General features: G+C 37.8%; 1 protein-coding gene across 4 annotated transcripts in view; it reads right to left on the bottom strand.

The window, feature by feature from the left end:
• Positions 1-20,683, bottom strand: part of LOC127662769 (lipid droplet-associated hydrolase-like) — a 61,509-nt gene that overhangs the window by 25,198 nt on the left and 15,628 nt on the right. For all 4 annotated transcript variants that reach the window (XM_052154073.1, XM_052154074.1, XM_052154076.1 and 1 more), the window contains exons 3-4: positions 19,206-19,340; positions 9,908-10,077 (exon numbers count right to left, since the gene is read on the bottom strand). In XM_052154073.1, the coding sequence (XP_052010033.1) occupies positions 9,908-10,077; positions 19,206-19,340 (305 nt within the window). The remainder of the gene's footprint in view (positions 1-9,907; positions 10,078-19,205; positions 19,341-20,683) is intronic.

Raw genomic sequence — 20,683 nt, 5'->3', positions numbered from 1 at the left:
AGCTGGTCAGGCTGGGAGACCAGCTAGCCAACCAGCTAAGCCAGCTGAACACCATTTTGTCCAGACTGGGGGACTAGACAGACAACCTTAAACCAACTTGGCCAGGCTGGGAGACTAGCCAAACCATCTTAAACCAGCTTGGCCAGGCTGGGAGACCAGCTAGACAAGCTTAAACCAGCTTGGTCAGGCTAGGAGACCAGTCAGAGCAGCTTAAACCAGACTGCCCAGGCTGAGAGTCCAGCCAGACCAGCTTAAACCAGTTAGGCCTGGCAAATTCAAGGTGTTTGTTCTTGCCCGAAGCATGAGCAATTGTGATAGAATTGCTTGCCTAATCAAACACCACTAATAAATCTACAAATCTAATCAACATACAGTTCCAAAGAGCAAACAACCCTCTCTCAAACCTAGTGTCAAAAGACAGACAGATAATCGCTTTGATCATCCTAAAGCTCATCATTTGTCAGACAAAGAGAGAAAGAGAGCGAGGAAAGGAGCCATTGTAAGAGAGAGAAAGGTAAAGCGAGAGAGTGTGTGCAAAGCAGGTGATCTTTGATGTGCAAGTATTGCCTCTGACAAGACGCAGTTCTTCTTCATGGAGGTCAGAAGAATGTACAAGAGAACACAGAACAATCTGAAAGACACTCTGGGAGTGGCTCTTTAATCAGAGAGACAGACAGCCAGTCACACACACAAACGATTCTACTTCCACTGTGTTCCCTCACTGGTACTGTTGAAGTCAGGAAGGGGGAAGGAGTACTGTGCATCTGGAGTAGGGGTGAAGAGAGTTTAAACGTCACAATCTGACTTCCACAAATCTGAGATGTGAGGGTGCGATGTGATAGTAGAAGAATGTTAATGACCCACAGATCTACTGGAGCTCCAGAAAGCATGACGGATCATACGGCAGACCAGACCATGAAGAGCATGTCTGCCTTCACCTCTTTCAACAAAACCACTTACATCTCAATGGGTACTTCAATTAGGAACATAGCTAGACACTGCATACTGCCTAAATATTAGAGGATAAAGTACAGGTTTACATTGTACAGATAACAAACCAGCCTAAGATGTTTTGCTGGTCTTAAATGGTCTCCCAGGCTGGTCTGTTTGCTGGTTTAAGAGGATTTTTGGGCATGAGCCAGCTGGTCAGGCTGGAAGACCAGGTGACCAAACAGCTAAACCAGTGGAACGCTAGTTCAGCCAGGCTGGGAAACAAGCTAGACCAGTTTAAACCAGCTTTGCCAGGCAGGGAGACAAGCTAGAAACTACTTTGGCCAGGCTGGGAGACCAGATAGACTAGCTTAAACCAGCTTGGGCAGACTGAGAGACCTCCTAGACCAGGCTAGTAGACCACCGAGTCCAGCTTGGCCAGGCTGGTTGACCCGGTGAAACCAGCTTGGCCAGCCTGGGAGACCAGCTAGACCAGCTTAAACCAGCTCAGCTACGAAGGGGGACCAGGTGAGGACCAGCTTGGCTAGGCTCTGAGACTTGCTAGAGCAGCTTAAACCAGTTCAGCCAGGCTGGGAAACCAGTTTATACCAGCTCAAGACCAGCTTGGCCAGGATGGGAGACCAGCTAGACCAGTTTAGGCAGGCTTGGAGACCAGATAAAACCAGCTCAGCCAGGCAGGGAGACCAGCTGAAGAGCAGCTTGGCTTGGCAGGGAGACCTGCTAGACCAGCTAACCAAAGGCTGGTTTAAGTTTGTTTATTGATTTTTCTCAGCAGGGATGCTTTTTATACAGCTGCTTAGCAAAACATAAAAAGAGACCACAGAGTGATACAAGACATGAGACAATAGTCAGTTGTACAGCTATGTGACCATTACACTACAATATTTGATCAAAGAATGCAGCGGTAAACCAATTAGAATCAAGAATTCCAGAGAGCCATGTAATAATAACTAATAACAAAAATCTTGAAAAAGTCTGACTGCATGTTCAATGGGCTGGATAGTCCACAGTCCGTTCTGAGAGCTTTAAAATCTGAAACTTTTGTAAAAGTTGTAAGGAGTTTGAAGGAGGACCCAGATGCAGGAAGGCAATTTAATGAGCTTTAATGAAAATAACCAAAAATGCAAAAAAGAAAACTCTCACGAGGCAGAAAAATAGATATACAACAGTATGACTAATTTTGAATGAGAACTGAAACAAAACACTCTCACGAGGGAGATAACTAACAAAACAAAATAAATCAAGTAACAGACTTGACTAAGCAGGACAACAGACTAGAATAAACCAACTACCTAGAAACATGAACAATGACAAACTGATAACTACATGAGGGAAGGAAGCACAATATAAAAGGAACAACCACATGAGGAACAGATGAGACAAATAAGCCTAAAGAAGGAGGTGTGGTGAGGGAACAAGGAGGCAGAGAATGAACGCACATGGATAATACACACAAGGCCATGTGTAGAAAATGTCAAAGACAAAACAATAACAAGACTTAACATGACAATGCCCATGAACTAAAACCCAAAGTATAGAAACAAAACAAAAACAAAACACAAGGAACAAACAAAAAACAAAGGAGAATGATAATCCTGCCAAAACAAAACAGGTCCCAAGATGGCAGGATCCTGACTGGGGAGCAGGGGCCCTTCTCCTCCTCTTCCGGATGGTCAAAACCACTGCTGCGGGTATGGCCGCCACCTCCTGGCAGTTGGCAGCGGTAATGACTGCTGCCTCCTGGCGGTCAGCAGCGCGCTCTTCCGCCTCCTGGCGGTCCACAACGGGATCCTCCACCTCCTGGCAGTCCGCAACGGGATCCTCCAACTGGATCCTCTGCCTCCTGGACATTAGCAGTGGGCTCCTCCTCCTCGTGGTAGTTAGCAGCAGACTCAGCGGATGTCAACTGGAGAGCTGCTGGGCAGACAAAGGCAGACCGTTCTTCCTCCTCCTCCTCTGATTACGGGTCAGGGGATGGCTGGGGACATGGCCGTCTAAGGATGGGATGGTGGGATGCCCATAAGGAGGTGTTATCCACTCCTTCCAATGACAGATGTATCCCTCAAAATCCCAGAAACAGAGGATCTTCCTTCCATCTCCCATTCACCAAGAGGATCTTTAAGGCATTTGTTGAACAGGTCCTTTAGTTTGGCTTTGGTGTAACCCAACTCACCCGCCATAAGCAAGAACTCACAGACAAAGTCTCTAACATCAGAGAGTGGACAGATCGCCAGCTGCAGGTGTCTTGGTGAAAGGAAGAAGGAAAAAGAAAAATGCCCATAATTGCCTCTGCTGGGTCCTTAAATGGTCAGTTCGTACTGTCAGGTGTTTGTAGGAGGCCCCAGATGCAGGACGGCAATTTAATGAGCTTTAATGAAAATAATACAATTTGCAAACATAAAACTCTCACGAGGGAGAAAAACAGATATACAAGAGCATGACCAACTTTGAACAAGAACTGAAACGAACACTTTCACGAGGGAGATAACTGACAAAACAAAATAAACAGAGTAACAGACTTTAATCAGCAGAATAACAGACTTGACTAAACAGGGAAACAGACTAGAATAAACCCACTAACTAGAACCATGAACAATGTCGAACTGACAACCACATGAGGGAAGGAAGCACAATATAAAGGGAACAACCACATGAGGAACAGATGAGACTAATAAGCCTAACGAGGAGTAAAGAACACACAAGACCATGTGCAGAAAATGTCAAAGACAAAACAATCACAAGATAACACGACAATGTGCATGGCCATGAACTAAAATAAAAAAGTATAGAAACAAAACAAACAAAAAAACACAAGGAACAAACAATAAACAAAGGAAACTGTCAGAATCCTGCCAAAAACTACAACAAACCAGATCCAAAGATGGCAGGATCCTGACAAAGGTAATCTGAGCCAGAGCTGTGTGCTTTAATGTTTATGCTCGTGTTTGGCTCATGCTGTGTCTATAATGATGTTTTTTAATTATAAAATAAAGCCAATACTTTAGGATTGTCAGCCTTACCTTTGCTCTCTCAACAGAGGCCCACCCAGAACACAGTGGCACACGCTCGCCCACAAATTAACCTAATCCACACACACACATACAGTAAATGCTCACACCTAGGAAGAGACAGACATGTTGTTGTGTCAGAGGAACTTCAACAACATGCCATCACTCCACTGAAGAGAATGACAGAACCTTTGGCTATTATTCAATGAGATGAACCTCCAAAGGAGTCGTTCAGATCAGCCAGTATTTTGTTTAGCAAATATCTCATTGAATCGATGTGTATCTCATTAACACAGTGATTGCATGCTGTTGGACTGAAAGGATCTAAAGAATTCACCCTGACTAGCCAGTGGTAATCTAGAACAGTTTATCATCAAGCCATGAAATGAGAAAAACAAAATATACAGAAATATATAATATAATACAGAAATATAGTTTTGTGTGCTCAATTCAAGATGGCTAATGGATAAAATGAAATACATTCAATGGAAAAAAGCCGAAAATAACTGAGAATTTTTGAAACATTGACAGATGCTGTCCGTCATTTTGACAGATAAAAAAGAAGATCGGTTTAGCCTAGAGCATAAGTTTTGAATTCACTAACTCTTTGATGTAAACTGCGTGTGCATACATCAATCATTACGTTAGTGTGTTACTGAATGATTAGTGTTTTATTTTATTTAATAAAGAGCAAAGTATGATATCAAAATGAAAGCACAAATATGACATTTAGAACAAACTTGTCAGTTATTTTTGTCAATTACCTGCATCAGAGCCTCAGACTGACTGACAGGTAGAACAAAATAAATATAATTTAAGCCTATCCACTATCATGTTTTTGCCATTATAATGGATTCTACGCCTCTGAATGTTGTAGACTCTGACGGGAAAAATAGACCATGACGGAAATTTTACAACTCACCTAGTCAAAATGATGGATAAAGATTTTTTTTCTAGCTCACCCACTGAAAAGAGCTTGTTTTGATTCAGGTCAGAAAAGGTCACCATCCCAAGAAATATTAAATTTGACTCTAATAAATGTTAGGTTATGCATATAGACATAGAATGGATGGAGATAGATGAGATGAAATTATTTTGTTATATGAGAATGAAAAGACCATAGAGGGATAGGGCCAGTGGTGCACGATGACAGTGGGAGGTCGCACCCTCCCTTTGCAATGCAATAACATGCACCATTTCATCAACCTAGTACAGCTCTACAGAGCCCAGTGGTGTTGTTCCTTGTTTCCCTCTTTTTGGGAAGAGCAGTTAAATGCATTAACTGCTTAACTTAACGTTCCCATTCAGTTCCCACAACACATGACTATACTATACTGACTTAATGGAAACTAAAGAACACGCAGTGACAATGAGTGGCAAATGTTGGCAGCTCTCATTGGAACATAGGGGTTGCAGTATGAGATTCAGTATATAGCACTTTCCTCATCCAACAATCCCCATTAGTGCTTTTCCTCAGGCTGAGGTGTCGGCTGGAAAAAGGCTTGAAGATTTCCAAGCCCCTGCTGTGGCCTCACATTTGAGCACCACACCAATTGCTCTATTTAGAGTCTTTTCTGTAAATGGCACATATACAGTCCACAGTGTCAATTTGTAACAATCATTGCGATTCAAAGGCCGCAGTAAGACTTTTAAAATGGGCTCATGACAGCGACAACCTTGAGCTTCTCCATATTTAGCAGAGAAAATTCTCTCTCTAAAGACCCCTGCACACTACTGTAAATACTGTATGAGATCCAAATACTGCTCTCTGAGGAAGCCCAACAGAGTACAGGAATCTTAAGATGTGATTTTCGAAGTTTCCACAAACATCATAAAAATGTGGCATTTATGACACTGAATCATAGTGAGACACTCCGAATGCGTTTGTCTGGGGCACGCACATAAATGGAACGTAAGAATGAGTCCTTTGAGAACTGGACACTATGGCAAATTCCATGCAAAACACATTGATGCTTGTAGACTTGTTCAATTATATAAGAATAAAGCAAACAATATATTGAGACACTTCTTGCATTGTTGAATCAATGCTTTATCCATCTGCCACAATAATGCAATTGCTTTCAAACTGAAGTTCATTCTGTATTATATAGGCCCTACATATCATATTTTTACATATTAGAATTATGCATTATTTATATTAATTATCTTTATTTGTGTGTTTCTCAGCTAAATATTATGTATGTGATTAACCGCTATTATTTCAATTAATTAACCTGCATGTCATGTAATTAATCTGATAAAATATTTTGTCGATAGGCAGCCCTATTAATAATAATATATTAGCTACTAAAAATAATGTATTCTTACAATTCAGTCATAGTACTGTAAAAGATTAATCAGCCATATCCACAACATAAATGCAATATTACAACTAACATTTGAACAGGCAATGAAACAAATGAAACAAACAAAAAAAAAAACATAAAAAACAGGTGAACTTAGATACATGCATACGTTGCGAATATTCTTTTTCCGTATAAATGTGCTGAAATCGTTGAAACACTAAATAGTCTCTAAAGCATGGAGAATTCACAATAGTTGCTGATACTTTAGTATACTCATTATTTAATTTGTTGTCTATGTTGTATTTTGTTTATCTATTATATGCTTGAGAAATGCTGAAATTAATAAATGTTTATACATTATTCTAAATGTTTGAATGATTTGTTATGGTTTGGTATGTTACAGTTTGACAAGTTTTTGTCATTTTAGACAGTCAACTAAAGTGTTATTTTTGTTGGCTTAAATTACATGCAAATTTAGAGTTATTTCAGAGTAAAATTAACTAAAACAATGATTAAAACAAAACACTGTGTACAAATTAACACCGTCTCCTGGTCTGAGGTCTACATTCTGTGAGCATTCTCTACTGGAAATACACCGGAGAAACCCATACTATCATTTTCACTGACTTTACTGGTCCCTTCTACTCCAAAATAAATATCTAAAGTAACAGTTTCTGATTATCACACATCATATGTTACCAGGCATAATCGCCAGGTTGGCTTCCTGGCAGCCTGCAATCAGCTGTGAGAAAGGAAACCTTTTTCTCCTTTCGTGCATGATTTGCTCTCTGAGACACGCCATATCTGACTACATCACAGAGTTAACTAGCCCTTCTTTGAAAAGCCCAGATTCAGACAAAGTCTAAGAGACAAAAAGTCTACATGTTTGGCAATACTTTCATAGTTTATAAAAAAGGGAATTTCAAAACAAAGTCTTACAGGGTTAGTTCACCCATAACTGAAAATTCCATCATGGAATGGTCACTGAGACTGAGTTTTAACATTCTCCTTTTGTGTTTCATGGAAGAATTATAGTAAAAAATGCTTTGAACAACATGAGTGTGAGTAAATGGTACTGAATGAATTTTCATTTTAGGCGAACTAACCCTTGAAGTAAAGTATGCGTCAAAGTCTGCTATTCTGGGTGTGATTGGGAAGTTGTCACCATAAAGAATAAAGTTTTTGGACCTACTTTTAGATTTTTCCACAAGGGTAGACGAGGATCGTCTCCAAAAATATCAGAACATGTGTTTATCACAATAATTATGATGTAGATATTTAGCACTGCAATAAAGCAGTGCACAACTGCACTGGCCCCATTAATGGAGCTAAAACCCATTTCCCTTTGCCAGGAGGAGAACACGCCCTTCTAGTGAAGGGAATTAATAAAAAATACGAGAGTGGGTGAAAGAGAGGAGGGAAAGATCTCTGGGAAAAATGCTTGAAAATAAAAATGATGAAGAGAACATCTTAGAAGCAGGAAACCCCCAGAGGGAGAAAGAAAATCTATTTTTTTCCCCATGTCATTTAATTGCCTGACCTTTTACACAGGAAATTAAGGCAACAGAACTATCCTGCTCATTGGCATTGTTTCACTACATTCAGAGATTACATATTTATGCAGTGATCATGTTTTGGTGAAATGTACTACAATGTCAAATGTGCACATCACTGAGGTGGTCTGTGCAAGTGCTGAAGACAGCGGTAGCCGTTATTCATGCTGTTTTATGCAGAAAGCCAGACAGAATCAGCAGATAGGAGCCTCTAGAGAGTGACAGTTAAAGACGCTGTGAGTGAATAATCATTGCGAAGCTTAAAAGTTCACCCAAATATGAAAATTCTCTCATCATTTACTCACTCTCATGCCATCCCAGATGTGTATGACTTTTTCTTCAGCAAAACACAAACAAAGATTTTTAGAAGAATATCTCTGCTCTGTAGGTCCTTACAATGCAAGTGGATGGTGATCAGCACTTTAAAGCTCAAAAAGCACAGACAATCATAGTAAAACTAATCCATAAGACTCTAGTGGTTAAATTAATGTCTTCTAAAGTGATACAATCACTTTGGGACAGAAACAGATCAATATTTAAGCCCTTTACCCTATAATTGTGCACTTCCAGTCACTCTCCAATGAGCGTCCATGAGAGGACCAAGTACACCAGTCTCTCATGTGACGCAAGTGCACTGGCATGTTCAAATGAAAGCAAAACCAGTAATGCTTGTGAACAGCATTCTGTTGTAAAAAAACAGAGATGCATTTCTGGTTGTAGTGTCAGTTCTCGTGTGTTTTTAATTTTATCGCTGGATTCGTATGGATTACGTTTACTATGATTGTCTGTGCTTTTTGAAGCTTTAAAGTGCTGATCACCATCTACTTGCATTGCATGGACCTACAGAGCTAAGATATTCATCTAAAAAAAAAAAATCACAAAAACTAATTAATACCTAAAACACAAATTAATGTTCTGCTGAAGAAAGAAAGTCATCCGCATCAGGAATATCATGAGGGTGAGTAAATGATGAGAGATTTTACATTTCTAGGTTAACCATCCCTTTAACTCACATTCAGTTGCTTTAAAGAGAATATGTTCAAGCTAGAAATGTTTACTTTCATTGGAGCCAAAGATTATGAATTATGACACTTAAAAGGGATAGTTCACCCAAAAAACAAAAATGATCTCATAATTTACTCTCCCTTTTGCTATCCCTGACTTACTTGACTTACTTTCATCTGCTGAACTAAGATTTCTCTCAGCTCCTTTGGTCCATGCAATGCAAGTGAATGGGAGCCACACATTTTAAGCTCCAAAAATCACACAAGTCAACATAAAAGCAATCCATACAACTCCAGTGGTTAAATCAATATCTTCAGAAGCAATATGACAGGTGATCACTTACACATTCTTCTTCTTGTGTTTTTGGTGATTTACATTCTTCGTGCATATCGCCCCCTACTGGTCAGGGGAAGTATATCAAGCAAAAAAGGACTTAAAAATTGATCTGTTTCTCAGTCACATCCATCATATCACTTCTGAAAATATGGATTAAAAAACAGATTACTTTATGATGCCTTAATGTGCTTTTTGGAGCGTCAACATGTTGGCACCATTCACCTACAGAGATTAAATATTTTTCTAAAAATTATAATTTGTGTTCTGCAGAAAAAGGAAAACATACACATCTGGGATAGCATGAGGGTGAGTAAATGATGAGAAATATAAAAAATGTATAGCAAAATATCAAACCATGTGGCAAGCAGACTTTCAAGCGAAACATGTCCCAAAAAGACGTTTTATGGGTTTTAAATGATAAAACTAGATGTCCAGTTCAAAATGAAGATAAAACATATTTGGACAATTTCTGGTTGTATAACGCCAGTGGGACATGCCCATAGTTCATTTAATAAACTACACTTGAGGTGAATTTACTTTATACGTAAACTAAAATCACCTTGATATTTGTAAAAAGTTATTTCTGAGAAAATGTGACTTAAGTGTCCAGATACATTTTGTAGCATCACGTTAGCAGCAGATTAAATTTACTATCACCATAACAAATATACCAAAATAAACCTCCACCAAAAAGGCAGTAGAAATATCACACATATTTATCCAAAAAAGAAAGTAACTTTGCTAATACCTTGAGCTCCGGGTCCCTCTTCATCATCTCCAGGATGATGTAGCAGCCAATGGAGTGGCCAATCAGCAGCAGGTTGGTGTCTCGAGGCACATGCTTTCGAAGAAATGCCAGCTTGTGTTCAATCTGTCCATCTAGCCCAAAAACATCCTCCTCCTCAGTCACAGACGCATCTCAAAAGGCAAAAAGTGAAAACAGATTAAATCTCTTACACCAAACCCATATGATGGCCAGAATTGATGCCAGCACTTTCATAATATTTCATAATGCAACTAACATTATCTTAAACTAATAATAAATAGAACAAATAACATACAGCAATTAGGATAAATTGCCTAATTTCATTCATTGTGGACCTCTGATTACAGCCAATGTGAAAAGTTGGCTAGACAGAGAACTCTACAGAATCCAGAAGGCACTTTCAATTGGTAAGCCTTCCATGTGAGAAGTGCTCTTTCAACATCTTGATCTTGTTCTTCATTATTTCTTTGGAAATGAGTAAAATTACACTCTTGAACAATTCCGGTAACTGGAGACCCTGATAATGCTTGGCAGGCTTTGCTATTAACCTCTTCTTAGCGCAGAATTCAGCAGAGTGAACCTGGAAAATGGTAAGAATTAGAGAGAGACAATGGAGGGGTGCAGAAACAAAAGAAAGAGTGACAGAGGGAGATAGAAGAAGCTGGACTGGGGCAGGATGAGGCATTTATCACAGTTATAAGTTATGAGAGCAGAACTTTTAATGATGAGACAGAGGGCGAGACGAGTACCAGAAGGGAGAGCGAAATAACTCTTATTAGCTTCGAGCAATAAAAAGACGAAGTGCTCCTTCATGAGACCTTTCACAGGTTTCTGAAGCACTCTGCATCCCAACTGACATGGTTGCACATGGCTAATTACTTAGCCCGGTTTTATCATGTGGAGTGTTGAAATAAAACTCTTAAGTCTTAAGGGTCTCTTATATTATGTAGGATTGGATAATTTTTTAAAGACTAATGAGCATATTCTTATATTGAATTAGTGACAGCCATCTCTTTCTGTATTTTATGACAGCACTTAAACACCCCTCAAAGAAAATAAAAAGCTTAGGTTTTAGGCTTTGGTTCTGTGAAATTTAGTGTGTCTTGTTTTCAGTAGGGTGCACAGAAAATGTTTTATCAAATATTGTCGATGTTCAGTGTAAAGGAGGCTATGAATTCTTAAATACAGGCTATGAATAACCTGTAATCTGCTTCCCTGCCTCATTCCACTCTGATGTTTTCTTTCTCCTGTTCAGTTATTTTCTGATAAAATATGGTTCGTTTTAGCGTTTGATAAACTGGTTAGGTTTAGGTAAAGAGTTAAACTTCATAATCATAAAATTATGTTTGTACATGTGGTTCAACCTGAATCAATTGCAGAAATGTTATAATTAGGGTTAGGTAAAAATTCCTAACCAGAATGTTTGAGAAATATCAATACACTGTCTTGTAAGCACTGCAACTACAGGTACTGTATTATGACTTAACTCACTCCAACACTAAAGTGAATGTTTTTTAAAGAGATCTGCCACTTTCATGGGCCTTCACATCTATATGGATGATAAAAATGGAGATCAAAACAGAGGAGGGTGAACAGGATGTATGGAGGAGCAGGAGCAAGACCAGTCAGCCCAAAAGGAGTTAACATGACCTTAAGGTACAGACACATGCTACAGTATAGATAAAAAAAGAAGCCGAGGAGCGGAGGAACCAATAAAAACCGTTAAAACAAGTTCAAAACATTAAATCATTTTCAATGCATAAAAATACCAGTGGATGTAAAAGGATGATAAGATAAGATTGAGTACAAAAAATAGGGCTGCTCAAGACCTGAGACATTGCTAGTACAAAATTCAAAATTAAAAACACCGCAAGCCATGTGGAATACTAAATATTCCTAAGATTTGATTTCTATGGTATTTATGAAGCCACATTTATTGCAATGCATCAGGAAATATCAGGGCCTAGCATTTGACATAAAAGAGTGAACATCTGACTTGATTTTAGATTCTGAAACGGTCAACAACTATAACAATCAACAATGTTTACAACATGACAAAAGCTCACCAAAACCAAATCTTAATGAGATCTATAATATTAGAGTATTTCCTCTATTTTGATATTTTTGTCCATTTTAGAAATGATTTGGATGATTGCTACAATCTCAAATGCAATGTATTTGCAATGCTTCATTCTTTTGTTACAACCAATTTTCTTGGAAAGACGGAAAAATTTGACAGGGACAATAAAAATCTCATTACTACATAAGTTTTAAGCAGCAGATGCTCTGTACGTAGACTTCAGCCAATATCTAATTTGCAGCACCTGTCCCTGGTAAGGCTTTTAGTTAAACACCAGCAAGAAAAAAGCAAAGACAACAAAGCAAGAAAGGATATAAAGAATATGTAATAGACAATCCAAGCAACCATTAATGTTCACAAACCTGGTTTTGTTTAAGCCAGCTTTTTTAAAAGTTCTATTGAATACTTTCAACTCTGTTTGTCTTTTGATATCTATTGGTAAATTATCCCATAACTGTATACCTTTGACTGGGAATGATGACTGTCCAAAAGTTGTTTGCCAGTTGTTCATGGCAAGATCCTATTTCAAATCTCAGTTGATCCTCTGATTACAAATAATACTCCTTTAAATGACACATATAATGCATGTCTGTCCACTGGCAAATATGATTGCCAAATCCCTCTCTGTTATATCTTGGATATGCTCTCTTGAATCCTTGATTCCAATTGGTCAATTATAGCATTCTGTGGTCAAATATTTTTGTTTAATGACTGCTAAACTGTATAATTGGCAGTTGTCCTAGACAACTGATCTCCTACATAGCTATACTAGTTTCATGTCCCTGGTATCTGTCCATTGACTATGTTTTCTCACATAATAAAAAATCTATTAAACTGAAATCAATATTCCAAGTCCATTTATTTATTTGAGAAGCAGATATGCAATAAGTTGGATAAAACCTTTAGGGTGACACATCACCATGTCTGGGTTTATTATGCGATAATGACTAACTGCCTGAACATTACCCCTTACTTAATTGCTAGTTAAAGAAACCGTTTTCTCATAGCTACTATGTGAACTCTATATTAAGGATATACGGTACATTACAGAAGATTTCGATCCATATACAGCAAAATAATTGTTTTGCCAAAAAGCTGCAACGTACTGTGCTATAAAAAAATATTGTACTTTGTTTTGGGATACTGAGTAGTCAGTAGGGCTTAAAGGGGAACAATTCTGGTGCACACAAATCATTTCAGAAAAACTATTCAACCAATAATATTTTCTTAAAAGACAAATGTACTGGGCTATTTTCATTCATGAATATGAGTGAAAGATCAGACACTAAGCTATGAAGTCACTGACCTGTGCATGCACACACATTTAGCTCTCCCTAACCACTCCTTACCCCTCATTTCCAATTTTCCAAATCTGATCTCGTTTTTTTTTTTCAAAGGTTCTCACTCATTTTTGCCTACTAAGGAGCCTTACATGTTTATCTACCAGCACAGAGGGGCACTGTGAGCTCAGAGCCCAAACACCAATAGGACTGTCAAGTTCACACACTGAGTGGCCTCACCGGATTACCTCATGAACGTTTAAATCTATCCTACACATTAAACACACATCCACCAACATTTGAGGAGGTCCGCTATTTACACAAGAATCCTACGGTACATCCTGATGCTGAAAATGTGATATAGCAGACTTCAGGTATCATGTTAAGTAGAGAAAGACCCCCCCCCCCCCACACAATTACAAAATGAATAGTCATGCATTTACTTATTCGTTTCTTTAAAAAAACAAAAACATTATTACTTTAAACTATTGCTATGAAAACTTTCACAAACATATTTCTGCAGCCAGTATTTGTACCTGCGTAAGAGGATGCTATTTTAAAAGCAAAATTGATATAAATGGATATAAATCAGTGCAAATTCAGTATCAATCAGTGCACAATTTGAAGTGAACGCGAAACAGCATCCGTAAAGCAATTTACTTCTCTATTAAAAAAAGTTTACTTCACTCAACTGACTGAGTAAACTCGTTCCCTCAATTGAATTGAGTAATGGCATCTTCAAAACTGGTGTAATTAAGTTCACTTAACTTGGTGATCATATGAACTTAACTATTTGCTGTTAGTTAAGGTAACTGGATGCAAGTAGATTTAACCCAGATTGACCATTTGAATATTGTTGTTTCTACTTTATATTAGTGAATAATAACTGAATAATAACTGAATAATTCAAACTTAATTCTCCACTGAAATACAGATAAACCTGTACTTCAGTTGCACTTGCACTAGGAAAAATGAGAATTTACAGGGTCCAACTTGACCAAAGGGGATGCAGATCACCCTAAGAGTGTCATCACACAAAACAACTATTTGCAACAAAACAACATAAATAATACAAAAAAAAAAAAAAAAAAGAGCTAAAACCTCTATAAATTCTTAACAACTATTAAATTTCCCCATACGTTCCCTTTGACCAATGAAACATTATTAAATCATTCAAGACAAGGGATTCTTGGTATTCTCCAGATCCTTAATTTTTTTTACTTAATTGTTTGGAGTTATCAACACTTAAAATCTTAAGGCTATATATTTCTAAGATAAATAAGTTCAATGAACATATGTATTTCTGTTATGAGCCCAAAACTTCAAGTAATATTTAAATAAGAAAACTTGATTTTTCCAGTAATGACAGTGTTGAGAAGAAAACAATGCTTAAATATCTGGCTGTTGGCGGCCTGTGCGGCCTACATTAGGGAAAAAGGAAAGTCGTTTCAGAGGTGGAGAAAGAAATTGTAGTACAATATGATAAAAGATTACAAAGCCAAACATTTTTAACTATGGAATATCATGCAGTGATGAATCGTGCACAATAAAAACTGGAATGATTATTAGGAAGTAATTCGGGTCCTGATTTTGTGTTGACTTTAAGACCACAGTCTTAGCCCATAAGACAAGGGGGTTTAGATTAATCCAAAATAAAATCCTTCTATATATGGAAAAGTAATAAAATGAAAGCAGCTTTGACGAATGGTTAAAAAAAAGCAACATATTCCTCAATACAAAATAACAATCTTTTGGCCATGCAGAGTTCAGAGATGTATAGAGAGCAAGCTGTTAAGTGATTATATCTCCTCTCAAAAATGTGTGATAAATGCGGTGTGTTTTTCTTCCAGGGATAAGGTTACTGAATATTAATCTCAAAAAGAACCAGTGGTGTTATTGATTAAAAATGGGTGGATACCGAAGGGGTTTCCCTTTGCTCATGTAAGACAGCATAGAGTATCTCATAAAATCAAGAATTTGTTTGTTTTTCAAACAGAGAAAAATGCTATTTGAATATAAAGCATGTATTATAAATGAAAGCAGGATCTACATCAGCAAATGAGATAATGGAAAGATAGGACCAGTAGTCTCTAAGACCAAAAGTAGCCAAACCCTACTAATTTCATTTAAAAGGCCATCTTTTAAACTGGAAACTGAAAAACAGATGTTGTTAGATCGCACAGACCACCAGGCATCCAACCAGCGATTATTACTAAGAGGATAAGCTATTACTACTTATTGCATTTTGAAATATTAGCCTACTTTTTTAAAAAATGCAATGTTTTAAAATGGTTGATATGCGTCTGCCTTTTTCCCGACCAAAATGCATGCTTACAATCAACAAGACAAACACTAAACTCAACCTGACTACATCTGGCAAAATGGAAACATCAACCAAATCACTAAGAGCAATCCATTACCCCCATACTAATCCCTAGGCAATCTTAAAAGTTTCAATCAATTTTTAATACCTGATTTAATAGTTTGGGCATAAATAGTGGGCAATTTAGTCATATCAGAGAAGAAAATGTAGGGTTTGAGTAGTAGCTTTCTTAATAATTTCTGACAAAATGACTGAGATGTGTAGGTGTGGAGGACGGCTTGACCCAGGCCAGGGTTATTGACATTGGCAGAGTCCAAAATGTTCCCTGTTTTTGTATTAACAGATATTTTTTCTGTAATCAAAGGCATCAATCACAAATTGCCAACCACAGAAACAGTACCTCCATAGAGAGGTTTGGCATGTTTACCTCGCTAACTTATCCCCCTGCTTTTGTTTATGTTTGAGAGACACAGGGATGTAATATTGCTTCATCATGCGGTTTAATAAGAATGGCCCTATAATGCAAAAGTGTTTGAGGGTGGGAGTTTAAGATCTTATCAATGAACACTTAAGTCACTCCATGGCAGTGCTGGACTGGATATTTCCCCATTCGAAACGATGTTTCTCTGGGTTCCGAATAACCATGCCTGCTGCTGACCCTTGGCTGACCAAGTGCTCTTTGAACAGTAGTAAATCAATGGGCAGCATTCAGAGTGCCCTCGCAAGAAAGCCACAAGTGACTTATGGAGAAGGAAGGTGAATTTGAAAGCCTGGAGTTGTTCGAAGGGTCATATAAAAAGAAAGTGTAAACCACATTTGACGCAGGTGGAAGACCACCAATTGTAGAATCGGCTATTCTTTTTTCCCTTTTCTTTTTTTTGCATCCTGTTTTTCAGGCTTGTCTAAATCTGGAAAATAAGCTACAAAGCTAAATCATTTTGGTTCATGCTCGGAAAGTACATTTAATCTATATGAAACATTCTATCAGAGGTGTTATAATGATTATATACTGTACCTTCTCAACTCTGCTCATGAATATTAAGTAGGTGATTTAATGTTCACCAAATAGTCCTTGCTGAAAGGCAGGTAAATGGGCAGTAGATAAAGTAGATTACTTCTTACTGCTCATGTATTCATTCAGTCAGCTGATGCAACCAATTGAGAAGTTGTCGTTTCATGTGTCTGTCTATATATGTTTTTTTTTTTTGCAAGGTGGTCAAGACACTTAAAACATAGTCTCTGCCTCCCACTTTTTGGAATCATGATATCTAAAAAGATATGGCTGCTAAACCACCTGCTAATGCCATGAAATCTACATTAGAATAGATTTGAACGACCAGCATTTGAACAAAGTCATTTGCTAAGTTGAAACTTTTAAAATTTTATTGAACTTAATGCAGTTTTGCACCTGCCTCAAATCCAATCTAAAACCTTTAAATCCTGTGTGTACCCAAGTAATTTTTTTTACTTATCCATATGTATTCAAACTACTCTATGCATATGAAAATCAATTGATTTATAAATCAACTACAATTGGCTAAATTTACTTGAACATTCATAAAAACATGCTCTGCACATGATCTAAATGATAAAGTGCAAAAACTCTCTTTGCAGTCTTTAGTTGTATATGGCTTGATATACTACATCCTCAGCAATGGGCAGTAATACAAGCAGCTATTTCTTTGGACAAGGGCATCTGTGAACCAAATGGTAGAACATGATGAGAGATGGATCACTGAGATGAACAAGACAATGTGCCGGGAAAGAAAAGCCTTGCATATTTGATACCACCCCGCTTAAGACGCCCGTTGATGGTAATCAAGAATGTCACTCAAATAGCGAGTTTGGGGAAAAGAAATCTAACTTTAATTGCGTTCTCTCTTTTATCTGTGCTGCCTTGGCTAAAGCCTGCCGCTTGTTGTCATCTTTTGGCACATTCGATTTTGCTGCTAAAATTTGACTTTTAATCATCGCGCTCGTGATTGCGTGACATGATATGAACAGCAATCGATGCCATCATCTGTTGTGTGAGCCAAAGCTGCCTGTCACTGAATACTCTATGACTGATTTGGTAAAAGCCTTCCATGTGTTCACATTAAAGAAAAAGTAATTGTTGATGTTTCAGTTCGTAAAAACATTATGTGTTCTGGATGAGCCACGGCACATTTGCAAGCACAGTAGCTATTCCATAAAACCACCTTTTAGAAGTCAAACAAGTTTTGTAACAACATGAGGGTGACTAAATAATGACAGAATTGTAATTGTTGTGGTGATATAATCCTTGAAATAACTAAATATTCACTGTTCACTTTTCAAACCTTGATTGATTCTGCATCTTTAAGATATTATTAAGGACGATTTTTTTTTTTATTGAAGAATATGCATCATCATTTCTGGTGGTCAGATGGTAAATAGCGAAAACAAAACATTTTGAGAAATGCATGGTGACTGCAACTTATGTGTCCTAGCAGTAGACCGAATGGGACCAGTATCCACCTGGATGTTCCAATCCATCAAGCAAGTCTGTAGAGGTGCTGTTTTTGGAGATCCCAGCCATCTGCATGTGGTTTGTCTTATTACAGGTGAGGGCAAGGTAATGTCTTTCCCATGTATCAGGCTCAATAAAAATGTCCACACTCCTTTACGGATGAACATACTGGACTTTCAAAGACTTGTTCAGGGAGAGGAGGGAGAGGCCACTTGGCTCGGTTTGCCAGTCCTGAACGAATCCACCTAACTGCGCACTCTGTTATAGGATTGCAGGAGGAGCTTCCTGCATTATCAAACAGACACTACAAACAAGCATATCAGATATGCCAGTCCCCGAAATATTGTATGCCTTGTGTAGGGACATATTTTGAACAAATAAAGAGCAAAACAACCTCAAAAAGAACTGCAGTCCAAAGGATACAATACAGGGTAAGATATGCATGACAGATAATTATTTCTCAGCATAGCTGAAGTCACTTAATTGTCTGCTGCCATCTACTGACTACATGAGCTCAGTGGTGATGCCATCATGCTGAGTCACAGAGGAGAGCACAGAGAGGGCTTCAAAGGATGACCTATGATGTCATAATCCCTCTGTGCTGTTTTCACTTTAATATTTTGTAAACACAATTCAAGTGTTAGTGCATCCAAAAATTATTCTGTCATTACTTATTCACCCTCATATTGTGCCAAAACTGTATGACTTTCTTTCTGTTGTGGAACACATAAAATGTTATGAACAATATTTGGGACTTACAGTCTCTGTCACCATTGTAGTGAAAAAGCATTGAAAGTGAGTAAATGATGGCAGAATTTTCATTTTTGGATCCTTTCTATATGGCTTTGAGAAGTGCTTAAGAAGTTTTAGTGGATTAGTGGAAAAATTGTCCACCTGCACACATAAATTTGTAAAATAGTAAATAGTATCTTAGGACAGATACTATACAGTATGTCCTCTCACCCATACTGTTGGGTTTTCATATCTGTCTCTCGCTCTCTCGTTACATGCAGTATATATATACATACACATTCATATATACTGTATGTGGTTCTGTGCATGTACGTGCGTGAGTGTGTGTATGTGTATGTGTGAAGAAAATATCCCACCTTCAATCATATCAAAAGTGTCAGGAGGCATACAGTGTCCAGCATGGCTCACAGCCCACACTGGATATCGCCTGAGGAATGTCTGATACAGTGTCCACATGTACGTCTTATAGAAGCCAACTACACCTGGGTTACCTGAGAAGAGATGAAAATATGAAAATGAAAGCATTGTTCAGCCACACATTTGTATTTCTCACAGAAGATGCTTCCATTTAAAAGATGGCAAGAATGCCTTCCTCTCACCTAAACCAGCTCCAAAATGATAATGTTAAAAATACAGTTTGCAACTTTCTGGTACGTTGATTTCAGCCTGATCACCTGAACCCTGAGAAAGCTGTTTGAAAATAATGTTTATTGTTAAAATTCTGTTTGGTGGCACAGAAATTATACACTTCAGCTTTAAATATTGTTTTAAGTTATTAACTAAATATTAAATATATAATTTTTTTAATCAAGAATTGCCTCATGGTCCTCTTAAAAATCTGTCCATCAGTCAAACAACTGAGTTAGGTGCTGGAGGTCTGTGTTTTCTTTAATCCTGGTTTAAACAAGAGTAGAGACCTGTTCCAGGCCTGCTGACGCAGCTCTGTTGGTCTTCAAAGAAGAGGTTAACTCTGACTGGGAGGAGATAAGGAGATAAATGGCATCCCTGATACACAGCTGCCTCCACTGCAGAACAATGAGCACTCTGTGTGACCACAGCCAACTCACCCTCTTGGTCAAGAGAGTATCGACAAGCCGCAGCCTCAGATGGTAATAAATGTAGTGTTGTTGCTGTGTGTAACTTTTTGGTGAGATCACATGTAAAAGCATCACACTAATGTTTGAATGTTCTTTGAATGTCTCGCTTTCTCGCTATTTGTTTTCAAAGAGATAGACAGAGGTTTAAGAATAACCTACAGTATCATTGAAGACATGTTTATTTTGGGACTACTGAAGGTATGCAAATGAAAGTTCAAGACACTAAGACTACACAGACAGACAGTAACAAAATAATTTTCGAATTAAGACCGAATGTTAATTAGTTAGTAACTGAGACTGGGGGTCAGTAATATGCTCTTGAACCCAAACTACCAGGAGCGTGAATTTTGCAGCTCAGAAACTAATAACCATTACTTCTCGCTTTGATATTTTCATTTCAAACACCCAAAGTCATTAATCAAAGTAGATTTTCAGCTTGCACAATGCCTCTATAAACACGCTTCTGATGATTTTAAGTGTTACCAAAATTTTTTTATTTGTTCTGGCATAAAAGCACAATTTGTGCATACAAAAATGGAAAGAAATTATTTGCGTAATGTGAACACCCAGTTATGAATCAGACATATTAATCATATTGCGCTTGTGCTAACATCGAAAACGTTTATGGCCATACACTTGATTTGATAATAGTTGGTTAACAGTTAGCCTACTAGTTAAGCATTTTAGTTACAAAATAAAAAAAAAAAACAATTTTGCTGAGTCACATAAGTAATTAC

The sequence above is a fragment of the Xyrauchen texanus genome, chromosome 22 (genome assembly GCF_025860055.1).
Source record: "Xyrauchen texanus isolate HMW12.3.18 chromosome 22, RBS_HiC_50CHRs, whole genome shotgun sequence".
NCBI lineage: Eukaryota > Metazoa > Chordata > Actinopteri > Cypriniformes > Catostomidae > Xyrauchen > Xyrauchen texanus.
The sequence above is the reverse complement of the archived record's forward strand: the minus strand, read 5'-3'. Positions and strand labels throughout refer to the sequence as shown.